At 36.4% G+C, this 18,475-nt stretch overlaps 1 protein-coding gene across 1 annotated transcript in view; it reads left to right on the plus strand.

The window, feature by feature from the left end:
* Positions 1-18,475, plus strand: part of PDE10A (phosphodiesterase 10A) — a 194,381-nt gene that overhangs the window by 123,411 nt on the left and 52,495 nt on the right. The window contains exons 4-5 of the mRNA XM_005443108.4: positions 3,265-3,385; positions 5,362-5,411. Of these exons, the coding sequence (XP_005443165.2) occupies positions 3,265-3,385; positions 5,362-5,411 (171 nt within the window). The remainder of the gene's footprint in view (positions 1-3,264; positions 3,386-5,361; positions 5,412-18,475) is intronic.

The raw sequence follows: 18,475 nt of genomic DNA on the forward strand, positions 1-18,475 counted from the left end.
TCAGCCTCTCTGTTTAGAGCTAAGGCACAGCGTTATTCTTAAATCACTTGTCATGAGTTGCTGTCTTCTGTTGCACCACAATATTCTAAAGACAAATAACCATAGAAATATTTTCATATAAATCCTGCAAAAAAGTTATTTCATATTTATAAATTTGAATATGAATATTTATAACAGGATTTCCCTTAATTGTTGTATCTTTTTCGTAGCATTATATATATGCAGCGACTAGAAATATGATGCCAGTATGATAGTAGTATGATAGTGCTAAACCAGCTTGTAGTCCACTTGAATTATTTTAATGTAATGTCACTGAAATTCAGAATTTTACAGTAAATAGGTCAAAATACTTGTAGACACTGAATCTTTAATAGAAGGAGATCAACAACGGGAAGAATGAATTAAGTAAAAGTACTTGAGTATTAATGATGTTTAAATTGCAAACAAAACTATTATAAACAAATGAAGAAACAGTACTTATGCTATATATGGTGACAAATAAGTATTTTTTTCCACCAAGCATGTTGAATTTTTTTTATGAATTACTTCCCTCAAGTTAAGTTTTACTTAAATACCCAAATATGTGCAGGTCTGTGATAGCAACTGCATTGGATAGTGCTTGTACCAGGGTTTGTTGGTGATTTATTCAGTGTTTAAATACATGGTTTCATAAAGAATATTGTGGCTTTTCAAGCAAACGTAATTGTGGTTATTCAATCTAAAATGCCTAGAACCAAATAAATGAACCTCTTTCACTCCACCATAATAAAACTAAAAAAACGTTTTACAGCATGACATTGCTGGCAGTTGATCTAAGTCATAGAATTACTTAATTGTGAATCTGGACAAATTCTATTCATCTGGCCAGCGGTGGATCCCCAGATTGTTGATAATACAAATCTGCCATATTACAATTGTATGTATTACGCAGCTGCCATCTTTTTAGTAACATGGATGCATGCAATGATTTGCCCTGCTTACAAAATGTTTGCAAGCATATGTTGCAGAGGTGAGGATAAAGGGCACAGAGCTTATTATGTAATTACTATGCACGCAGAACTGCTGCTTGATTACAGGGGAAGTTATTATTCTGCCACGGCTGTTATGCCAGTGGGCTCATTTTGATGATGCATTCACTTAATGTATTAGCTTTAACCTTTGAAGATTTGATTTAAGTCCTGACTGTGCATCACAGGCCAAGACATATATATTCATTTCCATGTTCTGAGAAGGCATTTTTCCACATGATAAAGGCTTTATGCATGTGTGCTTGATTAGCTGTTGTTGCTTTAGGATATGTGGCTACACATACTTTTGCAGATATGGGTTAACACATATGAATAATATAGACTCATTCAGCATTTTCCTGTTATATGGCTACTTATGGCTGTATTCTAAGTATAAAAATTCCGCTTTCATGAAACGATGTTATTGTTTTCTCCCTTTAAAGAATGATACAGTAGTAAATTTGGGACACAACAGAGGACAGTCAATGGAAGCTTGCCAGCTGCCATACGGTGCTAATAACAGTAATGGTATGCTGTATTGTAAACACAAGACTTCAAGCAATTTATGCATGTATGCAGTTTGACCTTACGTTGCTGTCCAGATTTATAATCACCACATGAATTTATAGAAAGAATTATGAAGCGTTGAGTTTGTTATACATTGAGAAAATTTCAGGCACACCCTAGGTCTCAAATGTTCTAATAAGTCCATCTGGAGCAAGAGATTAATACACCACCATGTGTTAAGAAAGGGTCATGACAAAGGTTGTATATTTTTAGGAGCCATTTTAAAGTCAAGATTAAGATCTGCTTAATTTAATGGAATTGGGGATTGATATTATCCAGCAAGCACTTGGGTTTTCTGTTGGTAGAGTTTGGGTTTTTTTGAGATGAAGGCAGCAAATGTGTCCTAAATATATGGCTGTATGCTCTGTATTCATGACATAGTGTGTTGTACAAGGAGTGCAACAACACTAATACAAGTATTAGTGGGAATAAAAGTTACATCATGGAATATATTGTGTAAGTTATGTGCTTAATCCATCAGTAAGTGCCAGAGGTTTTACCAAGTTACAGAGAAGATCTAGAGAGATGTGGAGCAGAATTACATATATGCACATAAACGTGAGAGTGGTGGTAGACTGTTGTACTCTGAACTTTAGTGGCATTTTCTATAGTACTGTTTACATTTGTCCAGTCTATATTACATTTTACTGTAAAATATGAATGAGTAGGAGAGTCAGTCTTAGTCTTTCAAGCAACACTAATTTGTCTAAATATCACCAGCTTCATTTTTAGTTTAAGCAACATAATTTACTGCGTCACTGAATTCAGTAAGTAATTGACCATATTACTTTCTTCAGTTACCACATTACCAGTTTTGGGCAGGGTAATGAATCTTTACTTACTGCCAAGTATTGCTTTCTGTGAAAGTATTGTACTTGATGCTGTCGTGCTACACATGCACACTTACTGCCAGAGTTATCAGCCCTTCAGGACTTGGTTTTAGGACTCAGGAACCAGATAACCAAATGCAGCTGGGCCCCTGAAGGGAGGCTGCATCTCCTTTCCTAGGAAGTTTTAGCTACGCCCTGCTGTTTCATCATACCAGCAGCCAGCACCCCATTGCTCGCATCTAAATATCCAAACTGATTTATAATGTCTTTCTGGCTTTGTCTGCTGTCTTCAGTTGAAGCAAGTTCCTGTTAGGCCACAGCAGCTAGCATGATTTTGACTCACGCGATTTCTGTTCTTCAGTCTGTTGGTGATAACTGCTGCTGTATTTGGAAGGCTGAGTGCCTTGAGCTACACCTCAAAGCTCTGGTGATTGGCACAGTTTTGTCTTTTGGTTCATGAAGTTGAGGTGGGAGATGCTGGCAAAGGCAGCGAGTTGCCTCCTTTTGTGGTGGAGTAGGAGCTGAAAAGGAGGGATTGAAGATTACTTACCTTATAATTGTCACATCTCTCAATTCCTTCTTGAGGCACTGTCGTGTGACCTTGGACAAGTTTAGGTGATTATTAATTGCATAGTGGCGTACTCAGGACACTTTGAACAACTATCTAATGGATCATAGAGTGGAGCGCTGTGCCTTTTGCTTGGCAGTGACTCAGTTCTTCAGGCAGCTGGATTAGGACAGTCACGATTGATGTGGTATAAAAATCTCAATTTACTATTTGTAGTGAATTTACATGTATAAAATCTGCAAAATAAATCAGAGTTATTCTAAAAATGTTCTCCTCATCTTTGCTTCCGTAGTACCAGGATACGAATATGCAAGGTGTAGTGTACGAATTGAACAGCTACATAGAACAACGCCTGGATACAGGAGGAGATAACCAACTACTTCTGTATGAACTGAGCAGCATCATTAAAATAGGTAAGAAAGAGAGTAGATGTCTCTGAGTTGTTACTTACACAGCACATTTCTTATGTGGTTTAATTAATAAAGACAGGTATTGAGGGATAACAGTGTTTTCTTTGGATGTTGTCTCAGTATGAAATTACTTTGCCTTCTGTCCCTCAGCGAATCCCTGACTGCACTTGAGTGTATTTCATTTTTGAGTATCCAGTTGCAAAATCAGAGTCCCCTATTAAATGAGCCAAAGAATAGACTATTCTGGTCATGATGGTGTTGCAATGTCAACACTGAAAGTAAAAAAAAAAAACAAAACACAAACCAAAAAAACAAACAAACAAAAAAACCTATCAGTAGTATCACTGCATACTTGAACTCCTTTTGAAAGAAAACTGAGATGCTACTGAAAGGGCAGAACTTTTGTGTGATCTCAAATTACATTTAGTTGTTTAGATAGGAAAAAATGGTTATAATGTAAGTACCTTTTGTGGTAAGAAAACACTATACATGATCAAAAATTTAAAAATAAAAACAACAACAAAAAAAATCCTACTAACAGTAAAGTGTAATTTGGCATCTTTATAACCAGGGTGGATGTACTCAGACTTCAATAGGAAGTATCAGTAGCTTTGTCCAGTATAGATTTCAGTCAGCTCTTTGGAAAGGTTTTACAATCCCTGCTACTTCATCATTTTTTAATGATGACTAATAGTTCTGGTTTATATACACGTTTTTTTAAAAGGATCACTTCTGTTTACTGATTTTGTTTAAGTGTTTATTTGGATATCAGTGTCCAGCTCACAGCAAATCAGACTGTATTTTGTTAATACACAGCAAGTGAGAAACTATAGGAGGCAGGGTCTGTTAATCTTTTACAGTTATTTGTTTTCTTTTGTAAAGCAGATGAGATTATATGTTTAAAATTTCCTTTACAGTGCTCGTTTGCCTCATAACTCAATATGCTTACGTACTTACGTAAAGCTGAAGGATTTAAAATCTGAATGCAAATGCCATGAACTCTCCTTGGTGTTACACAGTTGACAATAAGCAAATAACTACACAGTGCAATTTTTTTTGTTTTGCTGAAGAAATGCACAAAGTCAATTGATTTGATTGCACACAAGTATATTCACTCCCCTGAAATGTACTAAATGAATTATTGTTTTCATTCATAGAAAAAATGGGTATCAGATATGTACATTTACTGGTTAGAATGTTTATTAACTGTTAGGAAGACAGACAGACTTACAGTATTAATGTCTGTTGTGTAAAGTGAAGTAAAAAACGTTGCCTGCTGTATCCTCTTCTGATTTTGAGAGTTTTTATTTTAGCAATAAGTTGTGATGGTTGGTTGGCTTCAAACTTTTGGGAGTTTAAGGAATTTGACTTTACCCTGTTTCATACAGCAATCTGAATCTGGCAGAAATCTGACAAGTATAAACTTTCTGGGTAGCGTCAGTGTTTTTAATATGGAGCAGGTGCAGAAAACAGGAAGTTTGTTTTGAAACATTTTTATGGCAATATTTACAACACTTTATTTTTGCTATTTTTCATCATTTTCTATCAAGGCAGGGACAAACATAGCTAACCATCTACGAATGGTATTTATTTTACTCAGAATTTATGATGTTATCTGGCTGATTATATTGTAAATACATATCCTTATGTTATTTCTATACTGTCATATGAATTAATTTGAATTTACAGACATTAGGCCTCAGAATAAGATGTATAAAGAGATGGTTTCTAATTTTCTAGAATCCTAGAATGTGGTAAATGACAATGGAGAAAACAAGAAATACCTCCTATCTCTAGCTTTGTAGAGTCTGGGAAGTGTCAAGGGACACAGCAGTAGACCTTCACTTTTAGAACTTTTGATGTTTGTCCTAAGTGGAAGTGAATCTGTGGTTTCACCCCAAAGATCTTGTGTCAGTTCAATTTCCCCCTGTGAGTACAATTATTTCTTTTTTTTTTTTTTTTTTTTATTGCTTTGGCAGCTACAAAAGCTGATGGATTTGCACTATATTTCCTGGGAGAATGCAATAATGTAAGTATACTGGATTAAGATGCTGATTTTCTGTACAGTTACATGTGCATTTTCCAATTTGACAATGACATTTTGATTTTACTTTGCATGTCATTTAGCAGGAAATATTGCCTGAGTGCTGCATATTACCTTTATGTTATCTTTATTTCTGCAAAATAAAAGTTTGTTGAACATAGTGGTAATGAAAAAATGGTTCCTGCATTTAGATCCTTGGCGTTTTAATTTATTATTTAAATTTTTTTTTCAAGATTTGGCAGTATTGCTGTTGTTTCTCTGACTGTAGCAACTTAACTTGTGATTTAGCCTCATTATTAATTGTCTTTATCAAACAGAAAACAACTTGAATTTACTCTCTGCATAGCCTATATTTTTCACCTAGTTATCCCTGTGATTATTTAAAAAAAATATTATCAGGTCTTCTTTTAACTGTCACCTGCAAATTAATAGTGAGCTAATGTAAATTTCAGATGTAGATTTTAATTAGCATAAAATAAATTTTACATTTAAAATTTATGAATGAAAGTAGCTTGTGATGTAATAATTGGAATAACAGTGAGTCCAATATTTGCTGTTCTGTTATTTGTCATTTAGAACACATTACATTTTTGTCCCAAATAATTTGTACAATTACCATTATACAAGGTTTTGTAGTTAATTCAAATGGCTACCAAGAAGGAAATGCAGTTTATACTGGTCAGTTCCATCAACTTAAAAATCACAATTTGTCAGAAATGTTATGTCTTTCATTGGTTTAAGAAACAAGTTAAATTCTTCTTACTGAAAAATGACTAGAGAGGAAAATATTTTTCTCTTTGTTTTTGTTTCCTTATGTACACAGCCAGTTTTAATAGTTTATTTTTGTATAGTCCATTTGCCAATTTCCTTTGCTCTTTGTGAAACAACTGAATTCAGAAAAGGGAAAGAATTACATTTTTTAAATAATTGAAACAGAAATTAAGTTGTACAAACCTACAGGTGACTTGAGCCTTGCCTGAGAATATTTTTTACTCACTCAAAAAGATAGTGTCTCATTTGAAAGATGTGGAAGAAGACCCGTATAAAAGTTTCCTAAAAGGAATGGAAATGGATTTTGCTTTTTTTGTCATTTAATAATTATTTCATATAGTAAAGATAACCCATTTTTATTATTCAGAAATTGGGTCTGCTCTGAATGCATTATGTAGAAGTATGTAAATAGCATATATTTTTTAATAACCCTTTCACTGAGGGGTGTAATTTATGTAATGTGTTGTTCATCCTTCATGAATACAATCATTGGTTCTCATTAGTAGATGACAGCATCCACTGTCATGGGTGGGGGGTGATGCACATGGTCGTTGAAGAGCTTCCTCCTGCTGCCAAAGGCAGAAGCTTGCAGGAGGTGCAGCCATCCGTTCTGAATGCACAGTGCTGGCCAGCTACAGTGGCAGTAACTGCATGCCAGCTGAGCATGTTCATCGCTAAATGCCTTCTAAAAGATTACAGTAAAATTAATGTTACAGCTGAAGACCTAGAGAATTCCTGTGATGGTGAGGTTACTCCTATTAGTATGGCATAATACGGGGTTCCTCCCAGTCTTCTGATGCCTTGAGGGCATGGGCACTTTATGACCTTCTGGGATTTTTTTTTTTTGTTTTTGTTTCCTTTTTAGTTTTTTTGTTCTTTTCTTGTTTTTTTTTTTTTTTAAACAGCCTATTAGGCAATTTAATCTATTTGCTTCTCAGTATAACTCTTTCCTGAAAAAAGTTCCAACCACTAAAAACACACATTGACTTTATTAACCACTACTATGTAGCTGCATCTCCCAAAATGGAATGTTCTTCATGTAGTTATTATAGGGACTGACCCCAAGTCCTTTGAAGTTGGTGCAACATTTTCCATTCACATTAGTGGGCTTTGGGCCAGACTCATGTTTGTAGTCATGTAACTGAATGGTAATGCATTAGCCTACTTTTTCTAAGAAATTATTACTGAAAATTAATTTAAATATCTTGGTCTTCTGAATATTTAAGTTAAAGGATGTGTCCAAGTGAGATTAACCATTGTCCAGCAAATACCAGCCATTTATTTTTATTTGTGTTTATTAAATATCATTTTAAAATAGGAACAAATGATTCTTTATAGCATAATTGGCAGAAAGGAACTAATGCTTTATGGTGAAGTTTCAAAAATTATAAACCCCCATGTCATTAGCCTGGACAAGATAACTGCCAAACAGCTGTGGCCACATGTTGAAGAATGCCTTCTGGTTTTTAGTGGCTTAAAGTTTTTGGTGCTTGGTTTGTGACTTCAGTATCACAAATACAGCAAGATTATTCTTTCTTATCCTTTTTTTTTTTTTTTTTTTTCCCCATCATTTGGCTTTTTGTTTCTTAGCTTAAGAAATATACATAAAACTGCTTGTATTTATCTGGTAAGCATCCTTGTGTTTCAGAACTAGACCTGAGGTAATAGTTATTTCCACCATGCTTTCAGAGAAATACTTTGTGCCTGAATACAGCTTTTCTGGAGTATGTGTCTTTTTGAGAATTAGGTGCTGGAGGGGATTGTGTAAAAATGGAAGAATCCTTTTAATAAGTAGATACCTACTTTCTCCTAAATGGTTTCGTAATGTTTAGTAATGTGAGTTCTGACTGTATTCTATAAGGGAACTTGGGATCAAAACTGAAGCAAAAGCATTAACTCAATTTCAGCTCCTGCTGTAAGTATGTGTTGTGCCTGCTTAAAGAAATCAGAATCTGAGAATCTTGACATGAGTTAATCTCAGTTAAAGAGCATTTTTGCAATATGAGATTTCCATAACTACCTTTAGCCTTAATTAAAAAGTAAGTTTCTAATTAGGATAGAAGATACCTTCCTTTTACAGAAATTATAGGTATTTGTGAAATGAAAAGCAGCAGATGATTACTCCATACTGTGAGCTGTTATTTTTTAATACTGAGAGAATTGCCTTATCATTGCTTTTTTTTTTTTTTCCCATGGGATACTAAGAATTCATTTTAAATCTTTCTTTTTTAAATATAGATGGCACTTCCCTTACATGAAAATTATATTAGAACTTGAAGAAAATTTGTTTAATGTGAAGAAAAACTAGATTAGCTTGTCCTTTTCTTTTTACAAAACATAGATGAAACACTGGCCTTTAAAGGAGAACCTTGTTTTAGAAAAAAATTCTTTGGAGTATAACAGCACAAATGTGCGTTTGTTAAAATACCTGTCTATATATAAAGTTTCTTTATGGCCTTATTTTTTTTCTCTCTGTTGAAATTTACTGAACTATAACTTGACTTGTATTAGATTTGGATAACAGCATAAGGAAAAGGTAACTTCTGGATGACAGGTGAGATCAAATGCCTTCAGGATCTTTACTTGGGTGAATTTGCTTGAAATGGAAGATCCACACCAATTGCAGGTTACAGTGCATTTCTGTATTACTCAAAATTGGCGCTAGAATGAGTGTGGCCATTTCAGTTGTTTTAGCAACCTTCTGGTTGTTCAGATTGCCTGGGGGCACTAGCACTTGTAGCGCTTCTCTTCTGATAATATGATTCTGCTTTTCAACTGGTTGCCCCCAAAAGTACCACTCGCATGCCCAACTCCTTCCTTCCTTCCACATAAAGTTGCCCTGTGTATCAGAACCTGCTTTTGCATATGCTCTATTTAGAATCACAGAATCATTTAGGCTGGAAAAGATTAAGGTCATGAAGTCCACCCATTAACCCAGGACTGTCAAGTCCACCACTAAACCATGTCCCTAAGCACTGCATTTACGTGTTTATTAAACACCACCAGGGATGGTGATTCTGCCACTTCCCTGGGCAGCCTCTTCCAATGTTTGACCACCCTTTCAGTGAAAATATTTTTCCTAATATCCAATCTAAACCTCCCCTGGATAACTTGAGGCCATTTCATCTTGTCCTGTCTCCTGTTATCTGGGAAAAGAGACTGACCCCCACCTGCCAACAGGCTCCTTTCAGGTGGTTGTAGAGAGCGATAAGGTCCCCCCTGAGCCTCCTCCTCTCCAGGCTAAACATCCCCAGTTCCCTCAGCCGCCCCTCATCAGACTTGTGCTCCAGACTCTTCACCAGCTCCATCGCCCGTCTCTGGACACGCTCCAGCACCTCTACATCCCTCCTGAAGTGAGGGGCCCAAAGCTGACCGTAGAATTTGAGGTGTGGCTTCACCGATGCCCAGTACAGGGGGACAATCACTTCCCTTGTCCTGCTGGCCACACTGTTTCAGATACCAGCCAGGATGCTGTTGGCCACCTTGGCCACCTGGGCACACTGCTGGCTCATGCTCAGCTGGCTGTCAACCAGCACCCTCAGATCCTTTCCCACCAGGCAGCTTTCCAGCTGCTCATCACCAAGCCTTTAGGGTTGTGTGGGGTTGGTGTGACCCAAGTGCAGGACCCAGCACTTGTCCTTCTTGAACCTCATACAATTGGCCTCGGCCCATCAGCCCAGCCTGTCCAGACCCCCCTGCAGAGCCTTCCTGCCCTCAGGCAGGTCAACACTCCCCCCAGCTTGGTGTTGTCTGCAAACTTACTGAGGGTGCGCTCGATCCCCTCATCCAGATTGTCCATAAAGACATTAAAGAGGACTGGCCCCAGTACTGAGCCCTGGGGAACACCACTTGTGTATAAGGTGGAATGCAGTGCAAAATACTCAGTTACTAGACAAAATGTAACTTCCTATTCAGGGTCAAGTGATCTGAACATACCTGTGCCCATACTGCCCCTGGTTCTTGAACTTTCTCCATATCTAGAAAATCATCTTTGTCCATGGGTTCATGCAGTTATGTAAATTAAATGATTTATTCTTGAGGTATGTAACATCCATTTTGCAAACACTATATGTCAGACATCAGAAACACTTCTAAATCAAACAGGAATGTTTCAAATGTCTCCAGCAAAGGACTTGACTTTATTTCAGTTTTGTGTTTTATTCCTTATGGTTATGAATATATACTTCATAATTCTTATCTTATGACCTTAATTGAATAACTTCTTCACAGGTGACTTAAAGGATTTACTGAAATCCTCATATTGGATGGGGTGCATGTAAATCAATTGCCAAAGTTCCATGCTAGCTGGGTATGGATTTAAGCCTGTAAGCTGACATCTTTACAAGGCAATATTTCTAAAATACTGATCACAGCTACAGAGTTTCTTATTTATTATTACATTACCTGATTCTTCAGATCCATCTTGTATATAGTCCTTACTTGTGTCAGTAATTCACTTCATGATTACATTGTGATTCCTACGTAAAGATGTATGACCTCGGATTTAATAGGCATACACTTAAAGTAGCTTTTATTAGGTCTTGTGAGTGTTACTTAGTTCCTGAAACTGCAGATTGTGTTGACAGATCATCCTTACTTCAGGTAGAAGTTTCCAATAGATATGGTAAGAAATAATTACGTGACCTAACAAATTTGTGCACATATTCTGTGCCTCAAAGTGTATTTTATTAAGCTATTCTAGACTTTCTGGTCATGCAGAAATTGTTGCAGCTTGATGTGCAGTGCCATCTAGTGAATTTGTGGGGTGGGTGATTTGAATTATTAAACAAGATAAAAACATCTACTGTTTGCTAACTGCCTCAGGTTTTTGTGCCAGGCTAAGGCACATTATTTTGAATGTGTAGACAGCTTCTCTGAAATTTGAGTCTTTTAAATATGTTTCCAGGTGAAACCCTTCTAGCTACAAGTCAATTTAGAAAATTTTAGTCTCTATCCTTGAATCAATTCTAACATGTACTCTTTTTCTATATAAGGTAGAGGAAATATGTTGTTTTCTTATGTGCCAGTGAATAGTGATACTCAGCACAGAGGGAAAGATATGGAGGAGTAACGGTGTGTGAGTTTAACTTTGAGTCAATAAATTATCAAACTGAAAAAAAATGGATAAATAAATGTTGATATATTTTAGTGAAATGGACTTGTGGAATATGGTCATGATGAATGTACTGTAGGTAGTAGAATGCAAAACTGGTTAGAAAACTACAGAGACTAGTTGTTTGTGGTTCACTGTCAGAATGGGAGGGCATTTTGCATAAATCCTCAAGGATTGATCCTGGATCTGGTTTTGCTCAGTGTATTCATTAATGCATTGGGTGAAGGAAGAATATAGGCTTATTAAACGTGCATATGACAGGATATTGGGAAGGACTGCAGATGTGTTTGTAGAGAAGGGTTAGAAGTCAAAATGATCTTGGGAAAATGGTCTGAAGAAACTGGCTGGTGATTCAGTGAGGACAAGTGCTGGTGTCTCCATAGATTGCCTCTCTCTGTGTAGGGCAGCTGATGACTTTGAGAAAGATTCTGCAGAGAATTTGAAAGTAAACTTGAATCAGCAATATCATTGCTGTAGCATAAAACCCCCCAAAAACCCACCACCACCAACAACAAAACCAAACCAAAACAAAAAAACCCCAAAACCCAAAACCAACCCACCATTGTACGTAGCAAAAGCAGAAATCTAGCCTTCATGTAAAGTAATTTTCCCATTCCTCTGTCCACTGCTAAGGTCTCAGGTGGAGTAATGTCTGGTTTAAGCACTGAACTTTTAAATAAGGATTGGAAGAGCTGAAGTGAGGCCAGGAGAGAGCAGGGAGAATGGTCAGGAAACAAAAGAAACTGGTATTGCTTGTTCTAAAGAAAAGAAAGTTGAGGGATGAAGACATGCCTGGATAAGGCAGAGAGGTAGGGAATCTCTCTTCTCCATACCTGTGTGTTGCTTTTCAAAGTTCAGGGATCCTCATTCTTGGAGGTGGTTGGGTACTGTCTGGACAAACATATTTCAGAAAAATGTTTAGCTGACCATGCCTTAAAACAGAAGGGATGAAAGAGAGGTATGTCAGCTTAGTTTTCTGTGTCAATAAACTGGTATAACTCTTGTGGTTTTTTTTCAGTTCTGTAAATCAGCTGGAAAGTTTCCAGGAACACAGCACAGTTAGAAATTGATACCATTTAGAAGGATGAAATCATTAAAAAAACCCTCCAAAACTACTAGCTGTTTTACAGTTTATAAGTGCATCATCTTCACTTCACAAGCATGCAACATTTGTATGTACAATGTAGTTTAAAAATGCAAATCATGTACACTGTCAGTTATCAAAAAAGAAATAATAAGTTTCTAGTTTGTGGTTTGTTTATTTTTCTTCTTTTATTTATTTATTTATTTATTTTAATCCCTATATGTTTCAGGTAGTAGGATGCCTGCACTTGTGTTTAAACCCAGGACATAAAATTGCAAAGAGCTGTAGACAATTAGCATGGTAGTATTGGCCTATTGCTTCAACTTAGCCAGTTCAGAAATCCAGTATTTTGCCTATGGATACTTTCCAAACCAGTTCTATGTCTTTGGTTTTCTTGGTCACCCTTGCTCATTGTGCTGAGTTTTATTCCTGCAAAAAACTGTTCTTAGGACACAGCCTTTATACCTGTCTGCAAATAATTTTATCATTAGGCTGTGTGGTCTGACATATAGGTTGTTACATCCTTTACTAAGAGCAAAAATCTATTGTTACTGAACAGAAAAGGGCGTGAGCAGGAAAAAACATTAAGCTCACTTAATATCAACTTGCATAATTCCCATTTCTCTTTAATCTTTTTTTTACTAAGCATCAAGTTGTATAGCAATGCTTTAGTATTAAGGCTTTCAGTTAATGACTGTGGAATATTAAATGATTTTCCATTAAGCATTTTTAGGGCTAGTTTTGGCAGCAAAATTCACTGTGGAAGAAACTATATCAGGATCCAGTTGCCTTTACCACCAGAATGGTTTGTCAGCAGTATGCTTGTCACGTGTGTACTTTAATCCTCATTCTAATCATTAAACCTGATTATTCTTATCCAGATCTCTTTTCTGCAAAGAAATTTTAGAAAAAGCAGTTTATGATTGCATATTGGTATTTGCTCTAGTTATAGGGGGTATTATAAAAAAAAGAAGCAGCAAACAGTTTGAAATGGCAAGCCGTACATGTTTTCAGTTCAAATCCAGCCCTGGCAAATTTTATATAGTTAGTTGAATGGTTTCTAGCCAAATCTAGCCTAGTGGGTTGAGATTTGGTGTTGTGCCAGATTCCCATGGGTAATGTACCAACTGCCACTAGAAAAATAGCATCAATTACACCTGTAGTTGACCTTTCCAGCATTAGAACCAAAGCCTGAAAGCACGTGGAAACTATAGGTCCTTTCTTATCACTGTAAGAATATCTGTCAGGAGGTGCTGATGGTATTGTGTTACAAGACCTCAGCTGCTATTCCTAATATTTTCTTTTATTGGGATTTTAATCTGCTTCCTCTGTTAAGCATTAGATTTTCACTAGAAAGACCAACTGTGGGGCCAAGTTACGACAGCATGACAAGATGAGCATCAGTAATTCTTCACGTGCGTGCTCTTAGTTGTTATAACAGAGGAATAATGAGAGTTTTTTCAGCCACCATAAAAGAAGTTCAAGATAAATTACTCAGTAATTTCAACAGACTGTGTGCATGGCACCAAGAAAAGAGCACCAAAACCCATGGTATTATATTTTATTGGTTACATACTAATTTTGTTATGTATCTGAAAGCCAAGTTTGTGTGTTCAGCTGTGAATTGAGAATACTGTAATGTTAATATCCCTCAAGAACTGATTACAGTGTACATCATTCTGCATTCCTGTGGACTGGAAGACTTGTTAATATATTAGCATTTTCGGAAGACTTTAAAGATTACCATATCTGTACTGTAATATAGATATACCTACACCTAAAGTACCTATGAAATATGGAATGATGAATTTTCTTACATTTGTCTGTGTTTACCAGTGGTTGAACGTTTGTTATGGTTGTCATTTGTTTTGGACTTTCTATTTTATTTCAGTTTGGTTTTTTAAAGCACCTCTTGCTCTCTGTGGTCGAGATAAAGCCATTAGTGGATTCAAAGCCACACTATGTTAGCGTCAGCCACAGTAAATAGAGGTGGTGGGTTTCTTTGGTTGGAGACTTTATCATAGTGAATTAAGAGATTAAACTAGGAGGGAAGGAATAATTCTGAAGATTTGGGGCCCAGCTGGAACAATCTGTCATGACACAGAAGGCAGGAAAGGCAGCACCTTGTGTGTTCTGAGGTTCCAACAAGGTATAGGAAGTTTCTGGTGTCAGACTTCAGTGTTGCCCTGCCTAACTACATATAAAGAAAGAAGTCCATCACCACATGGAACTTGTTGGTAATAGGGTAGTTGAGCTTGATGTAGGTAAGGAGATTCTGTCTGGCGGGAAGGAGGGGAAACAGATCAAAATAGGGAACTGCAGGATGCCATGGGCTGCTCGGTGCCAGAATGCATGAACCTGAAGCCTTGTGAAGGATTTGCTTTCCAAGCCAATGTTTGCTCTTTTGGTAGTTTATCAAACCAAGTGACTCTCCCATCTTGGTTGTCTTCTCCCTTGTCAGCAATAGAGATATCTAACTCTCAGTCTACACCGGATGTTGTGTATTACTTGACTTTTGCCAGGAGACAGACAGTGACATCGCAGTGTTGGTAAAGAGCTATTCATGTTTGTTTCTGATACTGACTTACATTCTCAGTGCCAATGGTTGTAGCACCGAAAGATACTGTGAGCAGTGCGCAGGCATCGTGCTGTGTCTTCAACCTTTTCATTTTACTGCGTTGTGAGTTGTCAGTATAGTATTTGGTAAATTATGAGAGTTTGTGTTCTCATATTTCCTTTTTTGTTGACTATATAGTTTTAAATTGTGGTTGAAAATCCACTGGTTCCTAATTTTGATTACTAATCACTGTTCAGTGTCATTACCAAAAATCCTAACTGTTAGTCAGTTTTTGAAGTAAAATATTCAAACCCACTAAAGAAATGCAAGTAATTTGAAAGGGCCCAATCTATTCATTTCTTCATTTACTTGTAAAGCTGTGTACAATGTATCTGATGTCTGCATGGGAACATTTATAACTACTCTTTGAGCTGATGAAAGATCGTTTGAATGTGCATTTGCAAATTATAAGAATGCTGAAGTTATTCATGTTTAGAAGAGAGTAGGTGACTCCCAAATTTTATTATTGCTACAGTACCTTTTATTTTATAAGTATTTTCTTAAGCAAAAGGAGAAACAGGAAATGTGAGCTGGATAGGTGGTGTGAGAAACCTAGTGGGTTTGGACAGTGGTAATGAAAGAGATTCCCTTAAAGCTGTGTCTGTGGGATGCCTCAGGGATTACATCAGTAACATGCCGTAGTAGAGCAGAGCACAGCTTTTTTGTTTCTACTGCATTTTGTTCGGTTGACATTGCCATTGGTGGCTTCTAGGATTCAAAAGCTTTGCTAACAAAACCCCAACTAAACTCGAGAAATTTCCCTAACCTTAATTGGCGATAAGTGTTTAAACTCACTCGGATTTAAATTGATCATACATGGAATGTATCATCAGGCATGGAACTTTATTAGGTGTATGTATAAAGTCAATGTGGAACTGTAGAAGCTTAAGGACTAATCGAAGTTTATGTATGGTTATGAGAAAATTTTCTTTTCAATAGTGCTGCACAGTCAAGGTAAGATTGTCATGTGGCCTTGGAGATCAAGGGTTGTTGTTTGAGGTCTAGGCAGAGGTCTCTCCTTGCACAGTCACACTTTTCTACCTGTACAGAGTCAGGAGGAATAGTGGCAAATTTGGAACCTACTGGGTAGTTTGAAGAGATTTTTGATCACTGACCCCTTAGCAGTGGGGTCTGTAGTTTCCCACAAGAAGCAGAATAGGATTGCTTCAGCAAAACTCTTTTTTTATCACTGGAAGTAAGGTCCAGGAGGTTTTTGTAATATAGGGATGGTTATTCATAATAGTACTTCATGGTGGTAGCAACAGGGGTTTACCAGTCAAACTGATAACACAAGGACACAGCAAAGACTGTGCTGGCAAAAACAACGGGAAAGACTTTTGGCAGCAACACTGTGTAGTGTCAACACAGGGTTTTGGCCACTGAAGATCCAGTCAAGGCCTTTTCTGGAGGAAAATATGTATGTGTGGAAGGAGTTCTTAGTTTTCTGCTGAAAGTAGCCATTTGATTTTATCTTTTTTTCTTGAATTTTGTTTTGAGAAGCGGTTTCTGAGAAGAGAAAATTTGTGCATTGTTTTATATTTAGTTATGGGCATGACTCAGGAAATCAGTGTGGAAGAGCACATTTTATACACATAATTTAAATAACACAGTTACTTTGGTAAGCATTACACATTGCTATCTTGGCATAAAGAACGAAATATGTCTTAAGAATAAGTAAGAAGAATGGTGTGAATAAATGTGTTAATCTTTGGAGAGATCAACTTTGGTCTCCAGTGTCCTGTTAATTTAATTTGACTCATTCCACTATTTAGACTGCATAATTCAGACTGTAAACATTGTGTTTAATCTCCTACATTTTGTAACACTCTGCAATATGAGCCACTTTTTCAGTATGGAACACATTATATTTTTAGTGTTCCTACTATAAAAGTACTTTTTAATAGGAAGTCTTTTTCTTCTAAGCATATAGTATAGCAGGTCAAATATTTGTGAAGATAACATATTTCACTATTTCTATGCCCTTAATATCATAACCCTTTTACTAGCTTCTTTGATTTTTTTAAAAAAATACTTTGTCAGAACACTGATTTAAATAAATAGTGGACTGTGGTTGCTTCAGTTTCATTAGAATAATGTACTTTTTTTCAGGTCTTGGGGTGCTTTTCTTGGATATGTTATGTAAAATATTCTTTTTCATACTATTTAAGTGCATGTAAAAACATGAAACTGAAGCTTATGAAGGCAAGTAACTGCGAAACTAAGTTTTCATTTAAGAGTTATAGGTATCTTTATTAGATTATAAGAAAGTAAGAATAAATGATGCTTTTTATTCTGTAAATTGAGCAGGTTGGTTCTGACAGATTCAATGTACTGATTTAATGAGTTTTCTTATATGGTTTTTTTTTGTGTGTTGCTTTCTTTTTTGTAGCGCATTCTTGTAATCCATATGGAAAATAAGCATTCTGACTTTCCCAGTGTCTTTCACTGCTAAAGGCCATGCTTTAAAGAAGCTGTAAATGGGTTTGAAGAATAAGCTTAAGTTTTGGGATCGGAATAAACAGAAAATGTCAGGTTTTTATGCACGTGTACCACAGTGCAAGACATCAAAACGGAGTAAATACCGTGAATGTTCAGCAGAGCTACCATGGAAGAAGTATCTTTCTTTCCAGCTACATGAGATAAAGGAAATAAATATGCCAAAATGACTTGTCAGAGCTGAAAGACTATATGGCAGCCCTGTTTTCTCTTTCAAGGTAGTTTAATTCTTATCTGTATCACAATATTAACAAATTAATAACTGGATGGAAAACTCTCTTCCTTGACATGCTGAACTTTTTGAGACTGCATGACTTTCTGCTTAAGAAGAAGGCAAATACTCAGTTACTGGTTTTGTCATAAACTTGAGTGTTTTTCTTTTGATCTCATTAAATGCCCTAACCATTGGACTACTGATTCTTCTTAGATAGACTTCACTGTACAGACTTCACACTTGCTTTGGCTATGAATTCTGTACTTTTCCTTGAACTTTTTTTTCCTCATCATGAAGTCCAACTTTCTTCTTCCAAATTGTTGTTAATCCATTACAGCTAAGGTACCTTCATTGCTGCAGGAATACCTACATATGGTGTGTTATATTGCATCTCCTTAGGTTCTGAACATTTCAGTGCGTTCTTTTTTTCAGTTATTTAGGAGGTTTTGTAATGTGCCTTGCATGTTTGCAGAACAAAGGAATGATAATTATGGGAGGGTGCATCTCATACCGTCACTTCATTTTCAACAGCTGAGAATAGATGCTGAATTTTCACATGCAAATTGTGTCTTTAATATTATGTGCTAGAAAACAGGCCCTGTTTAGTAATTTACCCTATCTCATGTGGTCCAAATCGGTAACTATCAATCTCTGAAATCTGTCTCCTTTCTTTCACACCTGAGTTTTCTCTGCCTTGTGATCCATTTGGCTGATTCTAGCTCTAAGCCATAGTGCAAAGTTTGTACTTAAATGG

This window comes from Falco cherrug, chromosome 6 (genome assembly GCF_023634085.1).
Source record: "Falco cherrug isolate bFalChe1 chromosome 6, bFalChe1.pri, whole genome shotgun sequence".
NCBI lineage: Eukaryota > Metazoa > Chordata > Aves > Falconiformes > Falconidae > Falco > Falco cherrug.